Genomic DNA, 24678 nt, shown 5'->3' with positions numbered 1-24678 from the left:
ATTTATTTATTTATTGGTTGGGGGAGGAGAAGGGGGCCGCGAAGCGAGATGTCTGTCCTGATCCTTTTGAATCTGAAAACCTGGATGCTTTTGCAGTACGTTTCTGAGCACAATTCAAAGGGTTGGTGCTGACCTTGAAAGCCCTAAACGGACCAGTATACCCGAAGGAGCATCTCCAGCATGGACACTGGGGTCTATCTCCCGAGGGTCTTCTGTCGGTTCCCTCCCTGCGAGAAGCGAGGTTACAGGGAACGAGGCAGAGGGCCTTCTCGGTGGTGGCGCCCGCCCTGTGGAACGCCCTCCCGTCAGATGTCAAGGAGATAAGCAACTATCTGACTTTTAGAAGACATCTGAAAGCAGCCCTGTTTAGGAAAGTCTTTAATGTTTGAAGTTTTAGTCTGTTTTTAATGTTCTGTTGGGAGCTGGGGGAAACCCTGCTAGATGGGCGGGGTAGAAATAATAAATTATTATTATTAGGGGATGACCTCTCCACAATCCACAATTCCCTTTTTTACGCTGAGAACAATGAGGACTGGAATCTTGCTTTCACTTGGAGAGAAGGGCCACAGCCCCTCTACCCCCTTAAACCTGAATTTATTTTACTCTTATGTAGGATTTGCCAAAAGAAAGCTTTTAATGTTTGATGTTTTGTTGTGTTTCTAATATCCTGTGGGGAGCTGCCCAGAGTGGCTGAGAAAACCCAACCAGATGGGCAGGGTATAAATCATCATCATCATATTACAATGGTTAAAATAATAATAATAATAATAATAATAATAACGACAACAACAATAACAACGACAATAGCACAAGGCCACTCCAACCCAAATCCTCTAATTCTTCGCCAGAGTTTTGGCATGCAAGAATCTGCCTTGTACGCAGAGTCAGACCTTTTGATTCTTCTGGGTCAGAGAAGGGTCAATCCCATCACTCGGTCCCTTTTTGAGTCGATTCAACCTGGGATCTTCTGCATGCAAGGCAGTTGACCAGCCCCTGCGCTTACATCTCTTGTCAATTACTGTTGTTGTTTAGTCATTTAGTCGTGTCCGACTCTTCGTGACCCCCTGGACCAGAGCACGCCAGGCCCTCCTGTCTTCCACTGCCTCCCGCAGTTTGGTCAAACTCATGCTGGTAGCTTCGAGAACACTGTCCCACCATCTCGTCCTCTGTCGTCCCCTTCTCCTTGTGCCCTCCATCTTTCCCAACATCAGGGTCTTTTCCAGGGAGTCTTCTCTTCTCCTGAGGTGGCCAAAGTCTTGGAGCCTCAGCTTCAGGAGCTGTCCTTCCAGTGAGCGCTCAGGGCTGATTTCCTTCCGAATGGAGAGGTTTGATCTTCTCGCAGTCCATGGGACTCTCAAGAGTCTCCTCCAGCACCAGAATTCAAAAGCATCCATTCTTTGGCAATCAGCCTTCTTGATGGTCCAGCTCTCACTTCCATACATCACTGCTGGGAAAACCAGAGCTTGAACTATACGGACCTTAACTAGAGTGGTGAAAAAATCCATCCCCTCTTCCCAGGGAACTTTGGGACTCACAGCACCCAGACCAAACAGTTCACCTGATTCATTGAGGGGGAAACCTTGGCTGTTCAAAGAGGGGCAAGACTGTTTTAAATTTATAGTGCAGATGGGAACCTTAGGGATATTTGATGCCTGCTCTGTCCAGGGTCCTGAAAGAATTCTAGCTCATCCCCCTTGAACTCTGCAGACTTTGAAGGACTTGCGAAAAGTCGCCCAAATGGAAATTCGCCCTGCCCTGTTTTTACGCACCCAGGTGGACTCTCTGTTGTTGTTTTTTAACTATATATTTATGGGGTGCCAACACAGCTGTTGCAATCAGTGGGTCCCTGCGCATTGTAGGCCCATTGAAAGGGAATAACCTGGGTCCTTTACTTCCAATGAGTCTACTCTGAATCCAATCAAGTAGGAGACTATATGTGGTCTTCGCAAAGGCATTGGTGACTTTAATTTGCCTAGAGCTTAAAATAACTGAGGTGGGAAGGGTGGGTGATCTGAGAGAGATCTCTGGGATCTAGAGTTTTCCTGGCACTCGGAGGAGGTGTGAATGGTTGGTTGACAGCTGCCTTGAGCCAAATGCTTTCCCCAGGAGCGTTTATGACATTAATTCATAATGAATAGTCAGTCTTAAAATAGACTTGACCTCCAATGACTATCTCGGTTTTCTACATTTTTCTTTTAGAGGGTTGGAACCTCGCACACACACTAAAAAGAAGGAAATTTTACTTTTCTTCTTCTTTGGCGATCCCTCGTAACCGAGTAAGATTGTCTTCCATAAACACGGTCTTAACAATGAGCCCATAAGTGGCTGTGGAGGCCAATTCTGGACCCACACATCCTTCCACAGTGGGGACATAGGTTTCCGGGTGGGAGTTGATCATGGCGAGGATTTGCCAAGCATGCCTTCCTCTTAGTACGTTTCTCCCTTGCGTCCTGAGTTCAAGTGTCTTCAAAGCCCACGAAGCCTTTGGTAAAGGCTGTTCTCCAACTGGAGCACTCGCAGGCCAGTGTTTCCCAGTTGTCGGTGTTTATACTACATTTTTGAGAGGGTCTTTGAACCTCTTTTGTTGACCGCCAGAATTACGCATAGTGAAGTATGGAAGTGAGAGCTGGACCATAAAGAAGGCTGATCGCCAAAGAATGGATGCTTTTGAATTCTGGTGCTGGAGGAGATTCTTGAGAGTCCCATGGACTGCAAGAAGATCCAACCTCTCCATTCTGAAGGAAATCAGCCCTGAGCGCTCACTGGAAGGACAGATCCTGAAGCTGAGGCTCCAAGACTTTGGCCACCTCAGGAGAAGAGAAGACTCCCTGGAAAAGACCCTGATGTTGGGAAAGATGGAGGGTGCAAGGAGAAGGGGACGACGGAGGACGAGATGGTGGGACAGTGTTCTCGAAGCTACTAGCATGAGTTTGACCAAACTGCAGGAGGCAGTGGAAGACAGGAGGGCCTGGCGTGCTCTGGTCCAGGGGGTCACGAAGAGGCGGACACGACTAAACGACTAAACAACAACAAAACAAGCATTACGCTTTCCGTTTTTAAGTTCGGAATAGAGCGGTTGCTTTGGAAAACGATAATCGTGCATCCGAACACCATGACCAGTCCAACGAAGTTGATGTTGAAGAATCATTGCTTTGACACGGGTGATCTTTGCTTCTTCCAGTACACTGGCATTAGTTCGCCTGTCTTCCCAAGCGATTCTCTGCTCCTCTCCCCCTCCAATCCCTCTTCTCCCCCAACGTTCTCCATGGATACGGGGCAGCAAGTGAGAATGGGCAGAGACGGGTTCTAACGGAGTCCACATCATGCTTTCAAAGCATATCCTTTAAAGCTCAGGCGTTTAGAAAGTTCGTAGGGGTTTTAATTTGTTTCAGTCTGTTTTTGTTGTGGTTTTTAGCCTGTACACTTTAACTTAAGGGTGCAATTTTATTTTATTTTAGTGAGACTCTTATTCTTTTAACCTTTTTCGCCGATCGCTCGGAGGGCTTTCGGTGTATGTGGGTTTTACGATATATAATAAACATGGCCTCCCCTACGCACACAAAGAACCACGGGAACTGTAGTTTTCCCACCCACCCGCCCCTCGGAGGAAGCTGCAATTTGCAGCGCCCGGGACAAAACTACAGTTCCCAAAATCCTTTTGAAAGGTGGAAAAACCAATGCGCTTTCGATGTATGGCACAGATTAAAATCTTGGCCAGCGAGGGCAGGGGGATGTCTGCCACCCATTATTTTCTCTGCCATGTCCCCCCACCCCACTTTAAAAAATTAAAAATAAATAAATCTGAGCTCCTGAGTCAAAACCAGATCAAAATGGAAGGCTGGCTTCTCCAGTTTATCTATCTATCTATCTATCTATCTATCTATCTATCTATCTATATTGGGAGGAGGGGGATACAGAGAAAGAGAGACTCTTTCTCTCTCTCTCTCTCTCTCTCTCTCTCTCTCTCTGTATGTATATATATATATCCATCATCTTGGAAGCCATTGGCTGTCGCCATGGTTACACAAGAGCATGTTCTGGGCTGCTATTGGCTGGCGCCAGCCCTCTGTTGCTTTCATCCCCATCTCTCCCCCCCCCTTTTAAAAAAAACCCCCATTTCTTTCTGATTTATTCACTGTATGGGACAAGTCACTAGGGACTCTCTTTCCAATGCAAGATGAATGAGGCTTTGAAGAAAGGTAGCTAGCCTTTTGTCTCCGTGGGGGCGGGGAAGGAAGGAAGGAAAGGAAAGGTTATTTATTTATTTTGAGGCCTCCCAGCCCCCTCCCCAACTCCCCTCTCTCTCTCTCTCTCTCTCTCTCTCTCTCTGATTTTAAAAGGGCAAATTCCGCTCACCGAACCCCCCCCCCCGAATCTGTCTCATCTGCAAAACGAAAACACGTTGCATTTAAAGAAGGGGGGGGGCTTCACCGTGGTACGTGGTTCTGGAATAAGTGGGTGGGGACCCCAGGTGATACTGCAAAAGTGCTCCCTGGGGGCGATTTGAGGCGGCCGGAGGGCGACCACCTCCAAAAAAACAACAACCCCAAAAGGGTTTCGGTTTTGTTTATAAGGCCTCGTTTCTAAGGCCTTGGTGCTCCCCATGGTTAGAGTTCGGTGCTGATAACAGCAAGGTTGCAGGTTTGATTCCCGTCAGGGACAGCTGCCTATTCTTGAATTGCAGGGGTTGGGCTAGATATAATAATAATAATAATAATTTATTATTTGTACCCTGCCCATCTGGCTGGGTTTCCCCAGCCACTCTGGGCAGCTTCCAACAAAGACCAAAAATACACTAAGATGTCACACATTAAAAACTTCCCTGAACAGGGCTGCCTTCAGATGTCTTCTGAATGTCAGGTAGTTGTTTATCTCTTTGACATCTGATGGGAGGGTGTTCCACAGGGTGGGTGCCACCACCGAGAAGGCCCTCTGCCTGGTTCCCTGTAACTTGGCTTCTCGCAATGAGGGAACTGCCAGAAGGCCCTCGGAGCTGGACCTCCGGGCTGAACAATAGGGGTGGAGATGCTCCTTCAGGTATACTGGACCGAGGCCATTTAGGGCTTTAAAGGTCAACACCAACACTTTGAGTTGTGCTCGGAAACGTCCTGGGAGCCAATGTAGGTCTTTCAAGACCGGTGTTATATGGTCTCGGCAGCCGCTCCCAGTCCCCACTCTGGCTGCCGCATTCTGGATTAGTTGTAGTTTCCGGGTCACCTTCAAAGGCAGCCCCACGGAGAGCGCATGGCAGTAGTCCAAGCGGGAGATAACCAGAGCATGCACCACTCTGGTGAGACAGTCTGTGGGCAGGGAGGGTCTCATCCTGCGTACCAAATGGAGCTGGTAGACAGCTGCCCTGGATATAGAACTGACCTGCGCCTCCATGGACCGGGGTCCCTTCCGACCCGATCCTTCAATTCGAGATACTGTTGAGCTACCTAAGAAAACCCCCCAGCGGCCATCATAGCCTATCGGCCAAGGAGAATGACATCTGTGGATCAACGACGTCTTTTTGGAGCGGTTTTTTTTTTTGCCACTTTGAGGGAGGATGACGTTAGAGCGAGATGTTTGCAGAGGCGGCTAATGAGCAATTGAGAGTGGGAAGAGAGGAGAGGTGTGTGGTTTCCCCCCTCGTGTCTCCTAATGCCACGATGTGTGGGTGATTGGTTGGCAAACCGGTACAGTGGCAGGCGGAACGAAGACCTGCGGAACTCACCGCCACAAGATTCCAGGGGCATGGGATTCTGCAAATGGGGGCCTAGCTCCCTTTGTTGTTTAAGGGTTGGTCAGATTCAAGGAGGAGAAGTCTGTCAAGGTAGCGCAAGGGGCTCAGGGGAGCCTCTGTGTGCCAGCGCAGTCTATCTTGGAATGCCCGGTGCTCAGGACAGAGAGAAAACAGCTGCAGGCTCTGTTTGCAGCCGTCCCGGTGTGGAGAAGGGCCTGGTCTTACACAGAAAGGCTTCATTTGAGAAGGTGGAATCGCAGCACTTGGGCTCAGTGAGATACACCTGGAAATCTGGGGCAGAGGCACCCAAAAATAATAATAGCAGCACTGGGCCCATCACCTCCCAGCAAATAGAAGGGGAAGAAATAGAGGCAGTGAGAGTTTTTACTTTCTTGGGCTCCATGATCACTGCAGATGGTGACAGCAGCCACGAAATTAAGAGACGCCTGCTTCTTGGGAGGAAAGCAATGACAAACCTAGACAGCATCCTAAAAAGCAGAGATATCACCTTGCCAACAAAGGTCTGTATAGTTCAAGCTATGGTTTTCCCAGTAGTGATGTATGGAAGTGAGAGCTGGACCACAAAGAAGGCTAATCGCCGAAGAATGGATGCTTTTGAATTCTGGTGCTGGAGGAGACTCTGGAGAGTCCCATGGACTGCAAGAAGATCAAACCTCTCCATTCTGAAGGAAATCAGCCCTGAGTGCTCACTGGAAGGACAGATCCTGAAGCTGAGGCTCCAAGACTTTGGCCACCTCAGGAGAAGAGAAGATTCCCTGGAAAAGACCCTGATGCTGGGAAAGATGGAGGGCACAAGGAGAAGGGGACGATGGAGGACGAGATGGTGGGACAGTGTTCTCGAAGCGACCAGCATGAGTTTGACCAAACTGCGGGAGGCAGTGGAAGACAGGAGGGCCTGGCGTGCTCTGGTCCAGGGGGTCACAAAGAGGTGGACACGACTAAACGACTAAACAACATTATTATTATTATTATTATTATTATTATTATTATTATTATTATCCTATACCTGGAGCAGTGCACAGAATAAAACCAAGATATCAAACTACAGAATGCATAGTAAAAATAAAAGCAACAACCCAATAGCCCCCCCCTTAAAAAACACACACATTTTAAAAGGGCATAGGATGTAAATCAGCTCAACCAAAGGCCTGTTTGAAACGGAACATTTTTGCATGACGCCTAAAGGTGTATAATGAAGGCGCCAGGCGAATTTCCCTGGGGAGAGCATTCCACAGACGGGGAGCCACTGCAGAGAAGGCCCCGCTCTCGTGTTGCCACCCTCCGGACCTCTCGTGGAGGGGGCACACGAAGGAGGGCCTCAGAGGATGATCTCAGGGTCTGGGTAGGTTCATATGGGAAGAGGCGGTCCTTGAGGAATTGTGGTCTGTTTAAGGCTTTATAGGTCAAAACCAGCACTTTGAATTGGGCCCGGAAACTGATCGGTAGCCAGTGCAGTTGGACCGGGATCGGTGTAAGATGCTCAAACTGTCTTGCCATCCGGTGAGCAACCTGGCCATTGAATTCTGCAGCGGCTGAAGTTTCCGATCCGCCTTCAGAGGCAGCCCTACGTAGAACGCACTGCAGTAATCTAAGCTTGAGGTTATCAGAGCATAGACAACAGTACAGTGGTACCTCAGGCTACAGGCGCTTCAGGTTACAGACACTTCAGGTTACAAATTCCACTAACCCAGAAATATTACCTCGGGTTAAGAACTTTGCTTCAGGATGAGAACAGAAATCGTGCTCTGGCGGCAGCAGGAGGCCCCATTAGCTAAAGTGGTGCTTCAGGTTAAGAACAGTTTCAGGTTAAGAACGGACCTCCGGAACGAATTAAGTACTTAACCCGAGGTACCACTGTAGTAAGGCTATCCCTGTCCAGATAGAGGCGTAGCTGGGCCACCAGCCGAATTTGATGGAAGGCACTCTGGACCACTGAGGACAGAACTTGGTCTGTGTTGGCTTTCTAAGAACTGCAAGTTTACTTTTCGCTGCCCCTTAATTTTGGAGCCAATACTCTCATTTGGCAACCTGCCATCTGTTTGGGGCCTCTCTGGTTAAAAGCACCAGGTCTCTAGCATACAGGCCAAACAACTTGACCCAGCGCATCGCAAGTTTCCTATTATTATTATTATTATTATTTATAATAATTTTTATTAAGTTTTCCATTTAACAATCCAATCATATCACATTAATCACTCCAAATTATACCAATACATATTACATGATCCAAATATTTTGCCGAATTTTAAATTTTTTGTTGGGGGTTCCCATGTTCCGAGCTCAGTAAGGGTCCAGTCATCTCATATTTCTGCTGCTTTTGATGTTCACGAATCCCATCTTCCAATCTTCTTGTTGTTATCATTTAATAGCCTCTGAGTTGTTCTGCAGGCGAGTCAAACCAAACATTGTTATATTTCTGTGTGAACTTTGTAAGGCTCTCCTTAAATCACCACACGCTGATCCAACAGTCCTGTTCGAGCGGCAGGCGCCATTTTAGTCCGTTCCGACGTAATAAAGTCTTAAGCGTCTGCTCATTAATTTTCCCAGAGCAGTTGCGCCATAAATCAGTCTTTCCAGGGGAGGGTTTGCTGACTCAAAGACACAATCCAAACATGATAAAGCAATGGCTCCGCAGAATTGGACAAACTAACAGGGAAGATTCGATACCAGAGAGACCAAAAGTTCATCGAGGACTGGGGGAGATTTACAGATTATCTGAAAAGCATATATGATGAACAGATAATGCTTGTTGGCTTTCAAGAGACTCTGTGAAAAATTAAGAAACATTGTAAAAAAGAGAGTAAGAAGGGAGAGGTGATTTTTAAAGGCAATATTAAGCTTAGAAATGCGTTAATAATATAAATTTAAACGAAAGATTGGCAGAGAAACTGAGGGAAGTCAAAAAATAGACGAATGTGTGACAAAATGTGAATTGATTGTATAAAATTGTTTTGAAAATGAATAAAAATAGTATAAAAAAAACCAAAGCAATGGCTCATCTACCCCTCTGACCATCAATCTCGCAACTTAGTCTGTCTCATAAGTTAAGTGCGTCATCTTAGAGACCCTTTCGTTTTCTTTCCATATCTTCTAAAAAGCAAATCCTTTAGTTAATATTCTTGTTTCCACACAATCTATTTCACACAGTTGTTTTCCCAGCTCACTTGCTATCAGTCGTGCGACGGTGGTTCTTGAGGACTAGCGACTTAACTTCTGCGGGAAGGGCCATTGATGGGCCAAGGCCTCCATCCGTGCTGAAGGTGGCAGGTTCAAACCCTGGTGTCTCCAAGTAGGGTTGGGGACGCCGCCCCCCCCCGCGCAAAACTCTGGCGAGCTTCTGCCAGTCCGTGCGGACAGCATGGACCTCGATGGACCAGGCATGAGGTGTTCCTGATAATTCCCTCTAGGAGCACGTGCTAAAACGTGTGTGTAGCTGCCGCTGCTCAGCTCGGGAGAATCAGCGTCCGATGCCCACACACGCGTGTGACAGCTCTGCCATGTGCCGGCTGTGCCCTGGGCAGAGGCACATGGATCTGTGGGCATAGAGACGCGAGGTGGGCAGCCGCGGACCCCCACCCCGGCCGCTGGTTTGCGGAGAGCAGCTGCCACAGCCTTCGCTTCAACTCCCTTCTCCCTCGGAAACCCTTGCACAGATAAATCTTTGTCGCTGCCCTGGGGGGAAAGGCCCGCAATCTGGATGGACTCTGTTGACAGCGAGTGCCATCCCCTAGCTGAGTCCTCCTCAGAGTAGATCCATTGAAACGAAGGAGCCTCAGGCATTCATTCCCGACAGGCCTGCTCTGAGGAAGGCCAACAATTTGGTCCCTATTTTCCAGGGACAGTCTCAGATTTACAGACGCTGCCCCGGTTTCTGATTTATTTATTTTTAACAATGCTTTTTCAGATTAATACCATTCACTGATTTCGCAATCATTCCGACGTTTCAAAGCTTGACTTCCTTCCCCCTCTTTCCGCCGTTCCTTAAATTCATTTTTAATACCTTCTGCATATCCCAGTTAACTGTATGTCTTCTAAAGGTTGCATAGTTACTTGTCTCCTTGGCTCTGGGGTTGCGTAACTCCATCCCCTCCAACATTTCCCCAATGAAAATAGGGATGTCCTAAGGGGCGCGGGTGGCGCTGTGGGTTAAACCACAGAGCCTAGGACTTGCTGATCAGAAGGTCGGCAGTTCGAATCCCCACGACGGGGTGAGCTCCTGTTGCTCGGTCCCTGCTCCTGCCAACCTAGCAGTTCGAAAGCACACCAGTGCAAGTAGATAAATAGGTACTGCTCCGGCGGGAAGGTAAACGGCGTTTCCGTGCGCTGCTCTGGTTCGCCAGAAGCGGCTTAGTCCTGCTGGCCACATGACCCGGAAGCTGGACGCCGGCTCCCTCGGCCAATAAAGCGAGATGAGCGCCGCAACCCCAGAGTCGGCCACGACTGGACCTAAGGGTCAGGGGTCCCTTTACCTTTAAGGAAAAGCAGGACGTTGCAGGATCAAATCAGAAACCGGGACAGCTTCTGTAAATCCAGGACTTTCCCCTGAAAATAGACAACAGTGTAGCCTGGACTGCCCGGTTGCTCCCCTCTGAATTTTGCGCCCGGGTCCCCAGCTCCCTGCTACGCCACTGTTTCCCAGTAAGGCTAGGAAGCAAACTCCAGATCTAAAGGCCTGGACGGATGCTGCGTGATCTAATTCTGTATACGAGTTACATCATTGTAATTATAATAGATTGTTATCAATCCAGGAGCCGAAAAGCCTGTGTTATTGACAAGCTCTGAAAGCAATGGAAGGAGCTCAGCTGGGGAAACCGGCCCTGCCTTATACGGCTTGTGCTGGGATTGCGGGGTGGCAATTGGAGAAAACGGGGGGGGGGGTCTTTTCACAGCTCTTTGGCTCAATACACCCACCACGTGACTTGTCATTGGCAGGCGAGGACCCCACGAAGGAGACAAACAGCTATCCCTGTATCTCCCCTCGCATTTAAACCACGGATAATGCCCTCCGCCTAAAACAATTTGTTTCCTTAAGAAAAAATGGGGACTTTGCATGCCTGCGGGGACCCCAAGCCCACAGGGACCCATAAGAAGACCCCCAAGGGGGCTGTGGAACCGAGGAGTGGAGGAATTCGCAGGAATTGACAGCCTGAGGTCAGAGGTTGGGGTCCCACAGAGACCCGGCTGGCGTTTGTGAGTAAGGGGTCTTCATTGTCTCTGTTTCCTCTGTTTGATGTTCTCCGTGATTCTCCTTTTCCGTAAGAATAACCTCGGGGAGATTTTTTTTGGGGGGGGAATAGGGGTGTTCCAAGAGACCCCAGGTGTGCTTGTGGGGAAGAAAGAGTTGTGGGGAAGATGGAGAAAAAAGGGGGGCGGTGGGGATGCCACAAAAGCAGCGAGGAGCCCCCAGAAATGGGGAGAGAAAGAAAGAGAAGGCAGCGGAACGGAGTCCGCTCTGAGAGAGGCAGGGAGACAAAGGGATGAAAGGAAGACCGAGTTGGGTGATGGCAGGGTGGGCCAGAAAGAGACAAAAGGGGGCTCCGTTCTTTGTAAAAAACGACTGTGGCCAATGATCTGTGGGGACGCCAATTTAGAAAAAGGGAGAAGAGAGCAGGTGAGGGGTTTGCGAACCTACCTGCGCTAACCTGGTCTCCAGGTGATGGCAGGGAGCAGGCTTAAATCTCCAACTTGGGAGAATGTGCCTATAATTTTTTAATATATTTATAAGACAGCAACTTAAAAAGCAGAGACATCACCTTGGCAACAAAGGTCCGTATAGTTAAAGCCATGGTTTCACAGTAGTGATGTATGGAAGTGAGAGCTGGACCATCAAGAAGGCTGATCACCGAAGAATGGATGCTTTTGAATTTTGGTGCTGGAGGAGACTCTTGAGAGTCCCATGGACTGCAAGAAGATCCAACCTCTCCATTCTGAAGGAAATTAGCCCTGAGTGCTCACTGGAAGGACAGATCCTGAAGCTGAGGCTCCGAGACTTTGGCCACCTCCTGAGAAGAGAAGACTCCCTGGAAAAGACCCTGATGTTGGGAAAGATGGAGGGCCCAAGGAGAAGGGGACGACAGAGGACGAGATGGTGGGACAGTGTCCTCAAACAACATGAGTTTGACCAAACTGCGGGAGGCAGTGGAAGACAGGAGGGCCTGGCGTGCTCTGGTCCAGGGGGTCACGAAGAGTCGGACAGGACTAAACAACAAAAGGATTGTGCATGCGGCTTGCAGGATTCAGCCCAGCAGGGACTGGGTGCAAATTATTGCATAGACTCTCTCTCTCTCCTCCTACCTTCCCTGTCCCAATTAACCTCCGTCTCCAGAGATTAGCGATGAGAGGGAGTGGCGAGGAAGAGAAAGAACTGGGCTGGGCGTGAGGGGAGGAGTGGTTTCTGCGTCTCTGTGTGTCTTTGGCATGGGGCATGGCCCAGGCGACATCGCCAGGGGGCCACCCCTAAGTCTTGTGCTTGGGACTTATATCTCAGGGTCCAAGATGGGTGAGCCTACGGCCGACCAGGTTGCAACAAACAGTCGCTGGGTTATATTTGTAGGTGAGGGGAGATGATGGGTCTCAGACCATCGGGGAGTTAGGGGCTTGCCCTGCATATGAAGACAGGGGCTCCCAATAGGGAAAACGGGGCGCTGCCCCACTTTGAGTCAGACCCACGGTCCCATCTGGCTGCTCTGACTGGCAGTACCGTATTTTTCACTCTATAAGACGCACCAGACCACGAGACGCACCTAGTTTTTGGAGGAGGAAAACAAGAACAAAAATATTCTGAATCTCAGAAGCCAGAACAGCAAGAGCGATCACTACGCAGTGAAAGCAGCAATCCCTCTTGCTGTTCTGGCTTCTGGGATAGCTGTGCAGCCTGCATTTGCTCCATAAGACGCACACACATTTCCCCTTATTTTTTAGGAGGGGAAAAGTGAGTCTTACAGAGCAAAAAATACGGTAGTTTCCCAGGCTTTCAGGCTCTCCCCGAGCCCCCTTTCTGGAGATGATACGGTGGGGAGGGGGTCACTCCTGGGCCCTCCTGAAGACAGGTCAGGTGCTCTTCAAATGAGGCGGGGTCTCCTCCCCACGAATAGAACCCAAGACGCTAGCCCTCATGGTTCTGAGCGAAAAGAAAATAGGAATCTTGTGCTGTTAATCAGTGTGGCTGACCGTTTGACTGACAGATTTGGGTAGGGGGTCTTCCCAGCCCTGCCTGGGGCGTGAGGGGAGGGGCAGTACCTCTGGTGGGGGGGGCACGTACCTCTGGTGGGGGGGGGAAGCAGCCACAATCCCAGGAAACGGCTTCCAATGGCCGACTAAACCAGGGGAGGGGAGCCCATGGGTCTCAGGCCTTCTCGGTGGTGGCACCCACCCATCAGATGTCAAGGAAATAAGCAACTATCAGACTTTTAGAAGGCAGCCCTGTTTAGGGAAGCTTTCAACGTTTGATGTTTTATCGCGTTTTTAATATTCTGTTGGGATACGCCCAGAGTGCCTAGGGAAACCCAGGCACTTGGGCGGGGTATAAATAACAAATTATTATTATTATTATTATTATTATTATTATTATTGTTATTATTATTATTATTATTATTATTATTAATTCCAAGAGGTTTTGTGCACAATGGGCAACAATGCTTAGCCCTTGGGGGGGGTCTCTTCCCAAAGTTTGTGGTTTTGCGGCTCGCATTCCCAGCGCTTGTTATCAGAGTTAGGCCCGTCGCGATGAAAGGGCCGTAGGGAATCGCGGAGATGACTGCCAGGTTTCTGTCTATGACCGTCAAACATCCTGGACACGCTGAATGTCCGTGCTTGTGTTTTCAGGGGTAACTGTGCCCCTGAAGGACCAGGTGCGCAGCCTGGGAGTCATTTTGGACTCACAGCTGTCCATGGAGGCGCAGGTTAATTCTGTGTCCAGGGCGGCTGTCTACAGCTCCATCTGGTACGCAGGATGAGACCCTCCCTGCCCACAGACTGTCTGGCCAGAGTGGTGCATGCTCTAGTTATCTCCCACTTGGACTACTGCAATGCGCTCTACGTGGGGCTCCCTTTGAAGGTGACCCGGAAACTACAACTAATCCAGAATGTGGCAGCTCCCAGACTGGGGACTGGGAGCAGCCGCCGGGACCACATAACACGGGTCCTGAGAGATCTGCATTGGCTCCCAGTACGTTTCCGAGCACAATTCAAAGTGTTGTTGCTGACCTTGAAAGCCCTAAACGGCCTCGGCCCAGTATATCTGAAGGAGCGTCTCCACCCCCATCGTTCTGCCCGGACACTGAGGTCCTGCTCCGAGGGCCTTCTGGCAGTTCCCTCATTGCGAGAAGTAAGGTTACAGGGAACCAGGCAGAGGGCCTTCTCAGTGGTGGCGCCCGCCCTGTGGAACACCCTCCCTTCAGATGTGAAGGAAATAAGCAGCTATCCTATCTTTAAAAGACATCTGAAGGCAGCCCTGTTTAGGGATGTTTTAAATATTTGACGCTGTATTGTTTTTAACACTCGATTGGGAGCCGCCCAGAGTGGCTGGGGAAACTCAGCCAGATGGGCGGGGTATAAACAATAAATTATTATTATTATTATTATTATTATTATTATTCCCGGCGCACGATAGCAAAGCCCCCTCACCTGTCCCTTTCTGCCCCTCTGCAGTTGACGGAGGAGCTGAAGATGTCGACGTCCATCGCTTCCTACGACCAGCTGGTCCGGCAGGTAGAGGCTTTGAAGACAGAGAATACCCACCTTCGGAGAGAGCTAGAGGACAACTCCAACCACCTGTCCAAGCTGGAAAATGAGACTTCAGATATGAAGGTGAGAAAGGGAGGCTCGTGTTCAGTGTATTAGCAACAGCCCTCAGCCTCAGATCAATGAGGGCTAGAATCATGCTTTATTTAAAGGAGAGGAGAGGAGCGGAGCGCGCGGGTAGGACATCTGCCTGGCATGCAAAAGGCCCAGTCCAGGTTCAATCCTGAGATAGATGGACAGATTCCTGTTCAATTCAGATCCTGTTCCTATTTAACTCAGATCAATGAGGACCAGAATCTTGCTTTATTTTAAGGAAAGGAACAGATCTTGCTGAGAAAGATGGACAGATTCCTGTTTCTATTAAATTCAGGTCAATGAGGACTACAATCTTGCTTTATTTTAAGGAAAGGAACAGATCTCGCCGAGAAACATAGCTGTCAAGTGTCCCTTATTTGAAGGGACAGTCCCTTATTCCAGCGCCATGTCCCGCTGCTGTCCCTTATTGATAGATGTCCCTTAAATGTCCCTTAAATGATGTCCCTTAAATTTCAAAGGAAGCAGCTCCTCTCCCTCCCTCCCTGCCGGCCAGGGAGGAGGGAGGCTCCAACTGTGTTGCTTGGCTGTGTTGCTCACCCAATAAGAAGTCTAAGAACGACTGGGGGGTGGAGCTTGCATGCCTTGTGTGTGGCTAGTTAATGCAAGCTGAGGGGGGTTTTGAATGCTGGACGCCATTTTGTTGCACGTGCTGCTGCAAACGTTGCAGTGCAAAGCCAGGCCGGGGAGCCATCTTAAGTTGAGGCTGCATAGGCCTTGTGGTGCATGTGATTCAGATTCTATTCAGTTGAACCTCTGGTTACAAAGTTGGTTGGACAGTGTCCAGACTGCAGGAGGACAGGAAGACTGGAGTGCCTGGAACAGGTGAGGCTGCAGGTCTCTTATTTTGGCTGCTGGTCCCTTAATTTCAAGGCTGCTGGTCCCTTATTTTCAAATCTGTAAGTTGACAGCTATGCTGAGAAAGATGGACACCTGGGAATTTCCGCCTGAATCATCCCCAACCAAAAGGACTCTGCTTTCTTTTGGGAAACATTTTTTTCAATTCATTGTGAATTATTTCCCAATACTCTTTTACCCGGTCCACCACATGTGAAAGAACGTTCGCTCCACCTCTTTGCAATTGAATCCATTTTCTTTCTCTCCCATTTTTTGTCCGTTCCAGGAAGTCTTGAAGCACCTCCAGGGAAAACTGGAACAGGAGGCCAAGATGATGGTTTCGACGGGTCAGATGGAAGTCCTGGACCAACTGAAAGGTGGGTGGAAGTCACAATCCGAGAGGAGATCTTTGTTCATTTTGGGGTGGGTGTCGCTCCCAAGCAGGGTCCCTAAAACAATGATTAGCCCAGGCAGTGGGTTCCCTACACAGCTCACCTCTCCATTTAATAATAAAAATAATAATAGATTTATGCCTTGGGACACGGGTGGCGCTGTGGTCTAAACCCCAGAGCCTAGGGCTTGCCAATCAGAAGGTCGGCGGTTCGAATCCCCGCGACAGGGCGAGCTCCCGTTGCTCGGTCCCTGCTCCTGCCAACCTAGCAGTTCGAAAGCACACCAGCGCAAGTAGATAAATAGGTACCGCTCCGGCGGGAAGATAAATGGCGTTTCTGTGCGCTGCTCTGGTTCGCTGCTCTGTGCGGCTGGCCACATGACCCGGAAGCTGTACGCCGGCTCCCTCGGCCAGTAAAGCGAGATGAGCGCCACAACCCCAGAATCGGTCACGACTGGACCTAATGGTCAGGGGCCCCTTTACCTTTTAACTGTTCCTAAATGGGACGCGGGTGGCACTGTGGTTCAAACCACAGAGCCTAGGGCTTGCCGATCAGAAGGTTGGCGGTTCGGGGATTTGGGGGGTGGGGCAGTAAAAATGTCTTCTTTTTGATTATTTGTTAATGTTAACGAGAAATGTGTGGGGTAATCTGGTATTGATACAATGTGGCATATATTGGATTTTTTAAATTGAAAACTGAGCTCCCGTTGCTCGGTCCCTGCTCCTGCCAACCTAGCAGTTCGAAAGCACGCCAGTGCAAGTAGATAAATAGGTACCACTCCAGCGGGAAGGTAAACGGCGTTTCCATGCGCTGCTCTGGTTCGCCAGAAGCGGCTTAGTCCTGCTGGCCACATGACCCGGAAGCTGGACCCGGCTCCCTCGGCCAGTAAAGCGAGATGAGCGCCGCAACCCCAGAGTCGTCCGCGCTGGACCTAATGGTCAGGGGTCCCTTTACCTTTAAATCAGGCTTCTGGTCCTCAAGGCTGCAGAGGCAGCTTTGGAATGTGTGTGTTGGCTTGTGTGTTGGCCTTTGGAAGGAAAAAGGTCAGGCTTTGCATTCAATATAAATGGATAAATAGTGACTGTCACCCCCCTCTTCTGCACTGAGCCTCTTGGGCTTGCCGATTGGAAGGTGGGCGGTTTGAATCCCTGCAACGGAATGAGCTCCCATTGCTCTGTCCCAGCTCCTGCCAACCTAGCAGTTCAAAAGCACACCGGTGCAAGTAGATAAATAGGTACCACTGCGGCGGGAAGCTAAACAGCATTTCTGTGCGCTCTGGTTTCCATCATGCACCAGAAGTGGTTCAGTCCTGCTGGCCACATGACCCGGAAAGCTGTCTGCAGACAAACGCTGGCTCCTTCGGCCTGAAAGCGAGATGAGCACCGCAACCCCATAGTTGCCTTTGACTGGACTTAACCGTCCAGGGGTCCTTTACCTTTACCTTTTGTTCCAGCCCTGCAGATGGACATCAGCAGCTTATACAACCTCAAATTTCATCCGCCGGCTCTTCTCCCCGAACCCATAAGCCAGGATCACAGCCCCGAAGGCAGCCCTGCTCACGCAGGCTCCCTACAGAGAAAGGACAGCATGTTGGACCTCAGCCGGGCCACGATCCGACTACTGGAGGAGCTTGACAGGGAAAGGTGAGGGGGTCGATGAGGTCACCATTGGAGGTGGCAAGCCAAACCTCCCCCATCTCAGTTAATTTCTCTTTTTTTTTCATCCACATGTGGTCTGAACCAGCCTCCCCTTTTGAGATCATAACCTTGCCATTGAGCGGGGGGGGTGGGGGGGGGTTGTTTATATTTTTTATTGTGTATTTTGTGGTTTTATATCTTGATTTTATTCTGTGAACCACCCTGACACACACACACACACACACACACACACACACACACACGTATAGGGTGGTACGTAAATTCATGAAATAAATAAATGCCTTGGTTCTCAAACTGAATCCGTTCCAAAACCAAAGTGTTCCAAAACCAAGGCGTGCTTTCCCATAGAAAGTAAGGCAAAACGGATTAATCCGTTCCGGACTTTTAAAAACAACCCCTAAAACAGCAATTTAACATGACTTTTACTATCTAACGAGAGCCATAAAATGAAAGCAATAATCAATGTACTGCACCATAAAATAAATAAGACAGTATTGCAGATGATAAAAATGAAAATTGCATTTATTTTTTTTACCTGCACTGAAGACGGTCATTGTTTCGATGGGGGGCTTTTATCCATTTCCGCTGTCACACAATCAATCAATCAGTAGCTGAACTGGGTTCCACAGAATCACAAAAGCAATTTAACCGAAAAAGCCTCAAAAACAAAAACGCAAAATAAAGAGCAAAAACAAAAGTGCCAAACTTAATCCGTTCCGGAAGTCCGTTTGACTTCTGAAATGTTCAGAAACCAAGGCGCAGCTTCTGATTGGCGCAGGTGCCCCAGAAACAATAGCCGACAGCAGCAGCGGACGTTCGGCTTCCGAAAAAACGTTTGAAAACCGGAACACTTAATTCCAGGTTTTCAGTGTTTGAGAACCATAGCTGTCAACCGTCCCTTATTTGGCGGGACAGTCGCTTATCCCAGTGCCGTGTCCCGCTGCTGTCCCTTATTGATGATGTCCCTTAAATTTCCCGGGTTTCAAAGGAAGCAGCTCCTCTCCCTCCCTCCCTGCCGGCCAGGGAGGAGGGAGGCTCCAACTGTGTTGCTTGGCTGCGTTGCTCACCCAATAAGGAGTCTAAGAACGACTGGGGGGTGGCACTTGCATGCCTTGTGCCGATCAAATCGGCCGCATTGCCTGGGGACTCGCCTTTGCTCAGCGCTTCCCAGCGGAGAGGTGACGGTGGTTTTCCTTGCTGCATCCCCTTTGCTGGGTTGCTGCGCTGTGGGAACCACCGCTTGAGGCTTCGCTTGGCTGCTGGCTGGGCTTTCTGCCTTTGGCTCGGAGGGGCTCAGAAGTTGAACATACCTGTGCCAGGAAAATCCCTTATTTTGGCTGCTGGTCCCTTATTTTCAAATCTGTAATCTGACAGCTATGTTGAGAACCAAGGTCCCACTGTAAATAACAATGAGGACTTGTACCTTGTTTTAATTGTAAGGTAGGGAGAACAGCTTGGTGGCTTGGCACCTCCTCTGCATGCAGAAGTCCCCAGCTTTGACCCCCCAGATTCTCCTGCCTCAAAAAAAGGATCAGGATCAGGTGATGGGAAAGACGTTGCAGAGCAAGCTGCCAGCCAGAGTACGCAATACTGGCTAAATGGACCCCAACACAGATTCACGTACCTAATTTTAAGTGTGCCGTTATGCTAGCTTTCGATTTAGCTAACTGCGGGGTAGAGACGTCCACACCGTACATTTAAAGCTCCCCCCGAAAAAAGAATGTTGGGAACTGTAGTTTTTCACACCCGGCGCTACAATTCCAGGCGCCCTTAACAAACCACAGTTCCTAGGGTTCTTTTTTGGGGGGTGAGGAGCCTTCCTTTTCTGACTGACGCCCTCCCACTGTGCTTTACTCACCCCCCCTTTCCTCTCTCCCAGATGTTTTCTCCTGAGTGAGATTGAAAAAGAGGAGAAGGAAAAATTGTGGTACTATACTCAACTCCAAAGCCTCTCCAAAAGACTGGATGAGCTCCCTCACGTGGAAACGGTGAGTTTCGGAAACCCACGGGCCCCCCTTCTTGGCATACCAGGGGTGTGCGGGATCAAGGTTAGTGCAAAGCTCTTCTCAAGTTCCTAGTCCCTGGTGTGTCTGCTTGCGGGGAGAAAGATTCTGCGGAAAGAGAAGCTGTAAACGAAAAACATGGCACAAACCCAAAGCTTTGGCCTAAACGGGCTTGTAATACTCTCTCTTTGTGTCCTAAATATGCCGGTTTGTGTCTAATTACCGTATTTTTCGCTCTGTAAGACGCACCAGACCACAAGATGCACCTAGTGTTTGGAGGAGGAAAACAAGAAAAAAAATATTTTGAATCCCAGAAGCCAGAACAGCAAGAGGGATCGCTGCGCAGCAAAAGCAGCAATCCCTCTTGCTGTTCTGGCTTCTGGGATAGCTGCGCAGCCTGCATTCGCCCCATAAGACGCACACACATTTCCCCTTACTTTTTAGGAGGGAAAAAGTGAGTCTTATAGAGCAAAAAATACGGTACTGTATTTTTCCACGTATATTTCCCCCCAATTTTTTTTTAAAGTTTAAAATTGGGGGTCATCTTATACATGGAACGTTGCAATTCATTATTTCTTAATTTGGGGCTCAAAAAATAGGGGTCGTCTTCTACGTAGGGGCATCTTATACACGGAAAAATATGGTGACATTTCTTGACATCTCCCGGGCTATTTTAGGGCTGGGTGAATTCAATCAATCAATCAATCAATCAATCTGTTTATTTTGAGAGGGCTTGAAACAGTCCCACAAAACCCCGAGTCTTTGATTATGTTAAGACAAAAGTCCATCGCCTAACACTTTATTGCTTTAACACTGGTTAAGGCAACGTTTTAAGGTTGTTGCTTTTTAAAACGAATCTGGGAACTGTAGTTCCCCCACTCACTGAGCTACAATTCCCAGCACCCTCAAGAAACGATGGTGTCCAGAAATCTTTTTCTAGGGGGAAGCAATGATCTAGAAGATTCTCTCAGCCAGATTCAGAGGGTTTTTTTTTAACCGTCTCAGCCATTAAAAAAAAAAAAAAAAATTGGCAAAAAAATGGAACCACAAGTCCTACTCAGAACAGATCCATCGAAATCGATGGGCACGATTCACTGAGGCCTAGCCATTTCCGCGGGGTCTACTCTGAGTAAAACTCCGTTGGCGGCAGCCCCAAATGAGCAGCGTCGGCGAAACCTGATAGGGGTGGAAAATTGGAATATTCTCCGATGTGGGTGTTTTGCAAGCAAATGCAAATACAGTGGTGCCTCGCAAGACGAAATTAATCCGTTCCGCGAGTCTCTTCGTCTTGCGGTTTTTTCGTCTTGCGAAGCACGGCTATTAGCGGCTTAGCGGCTTAGGGGCTATTAACGGCTTAGCGGCTATTAGCGGCTTACCGGCTATTAGCGGCTTACCGGCTATTAACGGCTTAGCGGCTATTAACGGCTTAGCGGCTATTAGCGGCTTAGCGGCTATTAGCGGCTTACCGGCTATTAACGGCTTAGCGGCTATTAACGGCTTAGCGGCTTAGCGGCTATTAACGGCTTAGCGGCTTTAAGAAAAAGGAAACAAACTCGCAAGAACTCGCAAGACGTTTCGTCTTGCGAAGCAAGCCCATATGGAAATTCGTCTTGCGGAACGACTCAAAAAGCGGAAAACTCTTTCGTCTAGCGCGTTTTTCGTCTTGCGAGGCATTCGTCTTGCGGGGCACCACTGTATCCGGAATCCACCTCTCTAAAAATTAGGGGACTGCTCTGGGAGAGGGATAGTGAACAGATGGAGTTTGTGTTTTTAACCCGGCTTCTTCCCCCGCCGTCGTCCAGTTTTCAATGCAGATGGACCTGATCCGCCAGCAACTCGAATTCGAAGCCCAGCACATCCGCACCCTCATGGAGGAGCGCTTTGGGACGACCGACGAAATGGTACAAAGAGCCCAGGTGAGGATCATAAAAATCCTAGAATTATAGAGTTGGATTAATTGAATGAATGAATGAATCTTCAGTTGCGTCCGCCATCGACCATAGTAATAAAACAGCAATACAGTGGTACCTCGGGTTAAGTACTTAATTCCTTCCGGAGGTCCGTACTTAACCTGAAACTGTTCTTAACCTAAAGCACCACTTTAGATAATGGGGCCTCCTGCTGCCGCCACTGCACAATTTCTGTTCTCATCCTGAAGCAAAGTTCTTATCCCGAGGTACTATTTCTGGGTTAGCGGAGTCTGTAACCTGAAGCGTATGTAACCTGAAGCGTATGTAACCCGAGGTACCACTGTACGATATACAAAGAATAGAAATAAAAAGTCAATTATATAAAATGCATTTTAGGGTTTTGAATCCATAGTCAAATAGTGGATCTTATTTTGATTGCCCCAGGTAAAAACCTTGCCACCTTTGCTGTCACCTGCTCATCTTGATCTGCCCAGAGAAAGGACACTGGGGCAGTGGCTGGGCAACCCGGAATGGACGATAAAAGAGGGGTGATAATCTCATTCCTCAAGTCTTCATCAAGAGGGCAAGCCAGAAGGGCATGTGCCACCGATTTGGGACTGCCGTCTCCACAGGGACATTTTCCGTGTGGGATCTGTTGGAATCGTCCCTCAAGTCCAGCCAAGGGCAAGACATTCAATCTCGCGAGAGTAAAGGCGCATCTATATTTTGGAATTGCTAGATTATGCAAATAGGGTGCCGGAGAGTCGAAATGGGAAGGTGGAAAACAGTCATGCCATGGGCAAAATGTCCTTATTGTGGCCAAGTTGTTCTGATGCTCAATATCATTTAAAGGTAAAAGGTAAAGGGACCCCTGACCACTGGTCCAGTCGCGGACGACTCTGGGGTTGCCGCGCTCATCACGCTTTATTGGCCGAGGGAGCCGGCGTACAGCTTCCGGGTCACGTGGCCAGCAGGACTAAGCCGCTTCTGGCGAACCAGAGCAGCGCACGGAAACGCCGTTTCCCTTCCCGCCAGAGTGGTACCTATTTTTCTACTTGCACTTTGACGTGCTTTCGAACTGCTAGGTGGGCAGGAGCAGGGACCGAGCAACGGGAGCTCACCCTGTTGCGGGGATTCGAACCGCCGACTTTCTGATTGGAAAGTCCTAGGCTCTGTGGTTTAACCCACAGCGCCACCCACGTCCCTCCAATATCATTTAGGCGCTGGCAAATTAGACTGTTTGTTTTACTAAAACCCAAAGTGGGTAGCTGTTGCGGGGATAAACCACAAGAGTGAAGTTTTTGATAAACCATTTTAGTCCAGGTGCTTTTGGGATTTGCAGCGCTAGGGATATTAGATCAGGGGGATTTGAGTTAGGCAATATAGTGTTGGAAAGGACCCAGTCCAAACCCCTGCAATGCAGGAATCTTTCTCCCAGCGCAGGATTCGAACCCGCAGCCCTGAGATTCAGAGCCTCGTGCTCTGCTGACCCAACTATCAGGGCTTTGCTGTAGAATCACTGGACTATACTGAGCTGGAAAGAGGGGGTACTCCGGAGGGCATCTAGATGAACCCACCCCATACTCAATGCAGGATGCGACCACGTCATCCTAAACAAGCTGTGTCAGTAGACCCTTAATCTTACGGTCATGGGTTCGAATCCCATGTTGCAGAGGGGTGAACTAAATGACCATTGTGTTCCCTTCCAATTCTACAGTTTTATATAGGGAGGAAGGATTGCAAGAGCCCTTTGTTGTTGTTGTTGTTTAGTCGTGTCCGCCTCTTCGTGACCCCCTGGACCAGAGCACGCCAGGCACTCCTGTCTTCCACTGCCTCCCGCAGTTTGGTCAAACTCATGCTGGTCGCTTCGAGAACACTGTCCCACCATCTGGTCCTCTCTCGTCCCCTTCTCCTTGTGCCCTCCATCTTTCCCAACATCAGGGTCTTTTCCAGGGAGTCTTCTCTTCTCCTGAGGTGGCCAAAGTATTGGAGCCTCAGCTTCAGGATCTGTCCTTCCAGTGAGCACTCAGGGCTGATTTTCTTCAGAATGGAGAGGTTTGATCTTCTTGCAGTCCATGGGACTCTCAAGAGTCTCCTCCAGCACCAGAATTCAAAAGCATCCATTCTTCGGCAATCACCCTTCTTTATGGTCCAGCTCTCACTTCCATACATCACTACTGGGAAAACCATGGCTAACTATACAGACCTTTGTTGGCAAGGTGATGTCTCTGCTTTTTAAGATGCTGTCTAGGTTTGCCATCGCCTTTCTCCCAAGGAGCAGGCGTCTTTTAATTCTGTTACTGCTGTCACCATCTGCAGTGATGATGGAGCCCAAGAAAGTAAAATCTCTCACTGCCTCCATTTCTTCCCCTTCTATTTGCCAGGAGGTGATGGGACCAGTGGGCAAGAGCCCTTACATATTATTAATATTATCATAATATTAATATTAAATCGTATAATAATAATATATAAAATTATTGTGATATCTTATTTTCTTCTATTATTGTGAACGGAAGCTGTTCTGAACAGTTTTTAACATTGTGTTTTAATATTGCCACCCACCCTGGGTTCATAACGGCCGAGTGGGCAGATGTGGTTTGAAGCGAACCTGCCAGTAAATAATACGACGTTTTACTCTCTTTTTAATTTTTGAAAAACACCATTCAGATCCGGGCGTCTCGGCTGGAGCAGATCGACAAAGAGGTGATTGAAGCTCAGGAAAAGGTCCAGCAATCGGAGCCACAGGTGAGGGGGCTTGGAGTAGGGGGTGTGTGTAGATCAGTGTTGACCCCGATATCCTTTTCACGTGATCTGCTAGTAAGCCAGATGTCCTCCATTTTTCATGCAGCTGGTTCTTTCTGTTGTTGTTTAGTCGTTTAGTCATGTCCGCCTCTTCGTGCCCCCCTGGACCAGAGCACGCCAGGCCCTCCTGTCTTCCACTGCCTCCCGCAGTTTGGTCAAACTCATGCTGGTAGCTTCGAGAACACTGTCCCACCATCTCGTCCTCCGTCGTCCCCTTCTCCTTGTGCCCTCCATCTTTCCCAACATCAGGGTATTTTCCAGGGAGTCTTCTCTTCTCATGAGGTGGCCAAAGTACTGGAGCCTCAGCTTCAGGATCTGTCCTTCCAGTGAGCACTCAGGGCTAATTTCCTTAAGAATGGATGCGTTTGATCTTCTTGCAGTCCATGGGACTCTCAAGAGTCTCCTCCAGAACCAGGTTCTTTCTACCTGACATTTGTCCCTGTCGAAATTCGGTTGGTTCGTTTTGGCCCAATTCTCCAACCCATTAAGGACATC

The 24678-nt window shown here is 49.0% G+C and overlaps 2 protein-coding genes across 4 annotated transcripts in view; one reads left to right on the top strand and one right to left on the bottom strand.

The window, feature by feature from the left end:
* GAMT (guanidinoacetate N-methyltransferase) overlaps positions 1-24678 on the bottom strand; it is a 242831-nt gene that overhangs the window by 94084 nt on the left and 124069 nt on the right. The gene's annotated exons all lie outside the window — the stretch shown is intronic.
* Positions 1-24678, top strand: part of APC2 (APC regulator of WNT signaling pathway 2) — a 58118-nt gene that overhangs the window by 6921 nt on the left and 26519 nt on the right. Inside the window, exons 1-7 of one of the 2 annotated variants that reach the window (XM_080988693.1) lie at positions 10670-10936; positions 14396-14554; positions 15705-15795; positions 17264-17453; positions 19348-19456; positions 21274-21387; positions 24049-24126. In XM_080988693.1, coding sequence (XP_080844819.1) covers positions 14414-14554; positions 15705-15795; positions 17264-17453; positions 19348-19456; positions 21274-21387; positions 24049-24126 — 723 coding nt within the window. In that variant the 5' untranslated portion in view covers positions 10670-10936; positions 14396-14413. Of the gene's footprint in view, positions 1-10669; positions 10937-14395; positions 14555-15704; positions 15796-17263; positions 17454-19347; positions 19457-21273; positions 21388-24048; positions 24127-24678 lie in introns of those variants that run through there. The other variant, XM_080988692.1, reaches the window with a different exon arrangement.

This window comes from Podarcis pityusensis (assembly GCF_964106645.2).
Source record: "Podarcis pityusensis genome assembly, chromosome: 18".
Taxonomy (NCBI): Eukaryota; Metazoa; Chordata; class Lepidosauria; order Squamata; family Lacertidae; genus Podarcis; species Podarcis pityusensis.
Note: the sequence above shows the minus strand (reverse complement) of the source record. Positions and strands in the feature narration are given on the sequence as shown.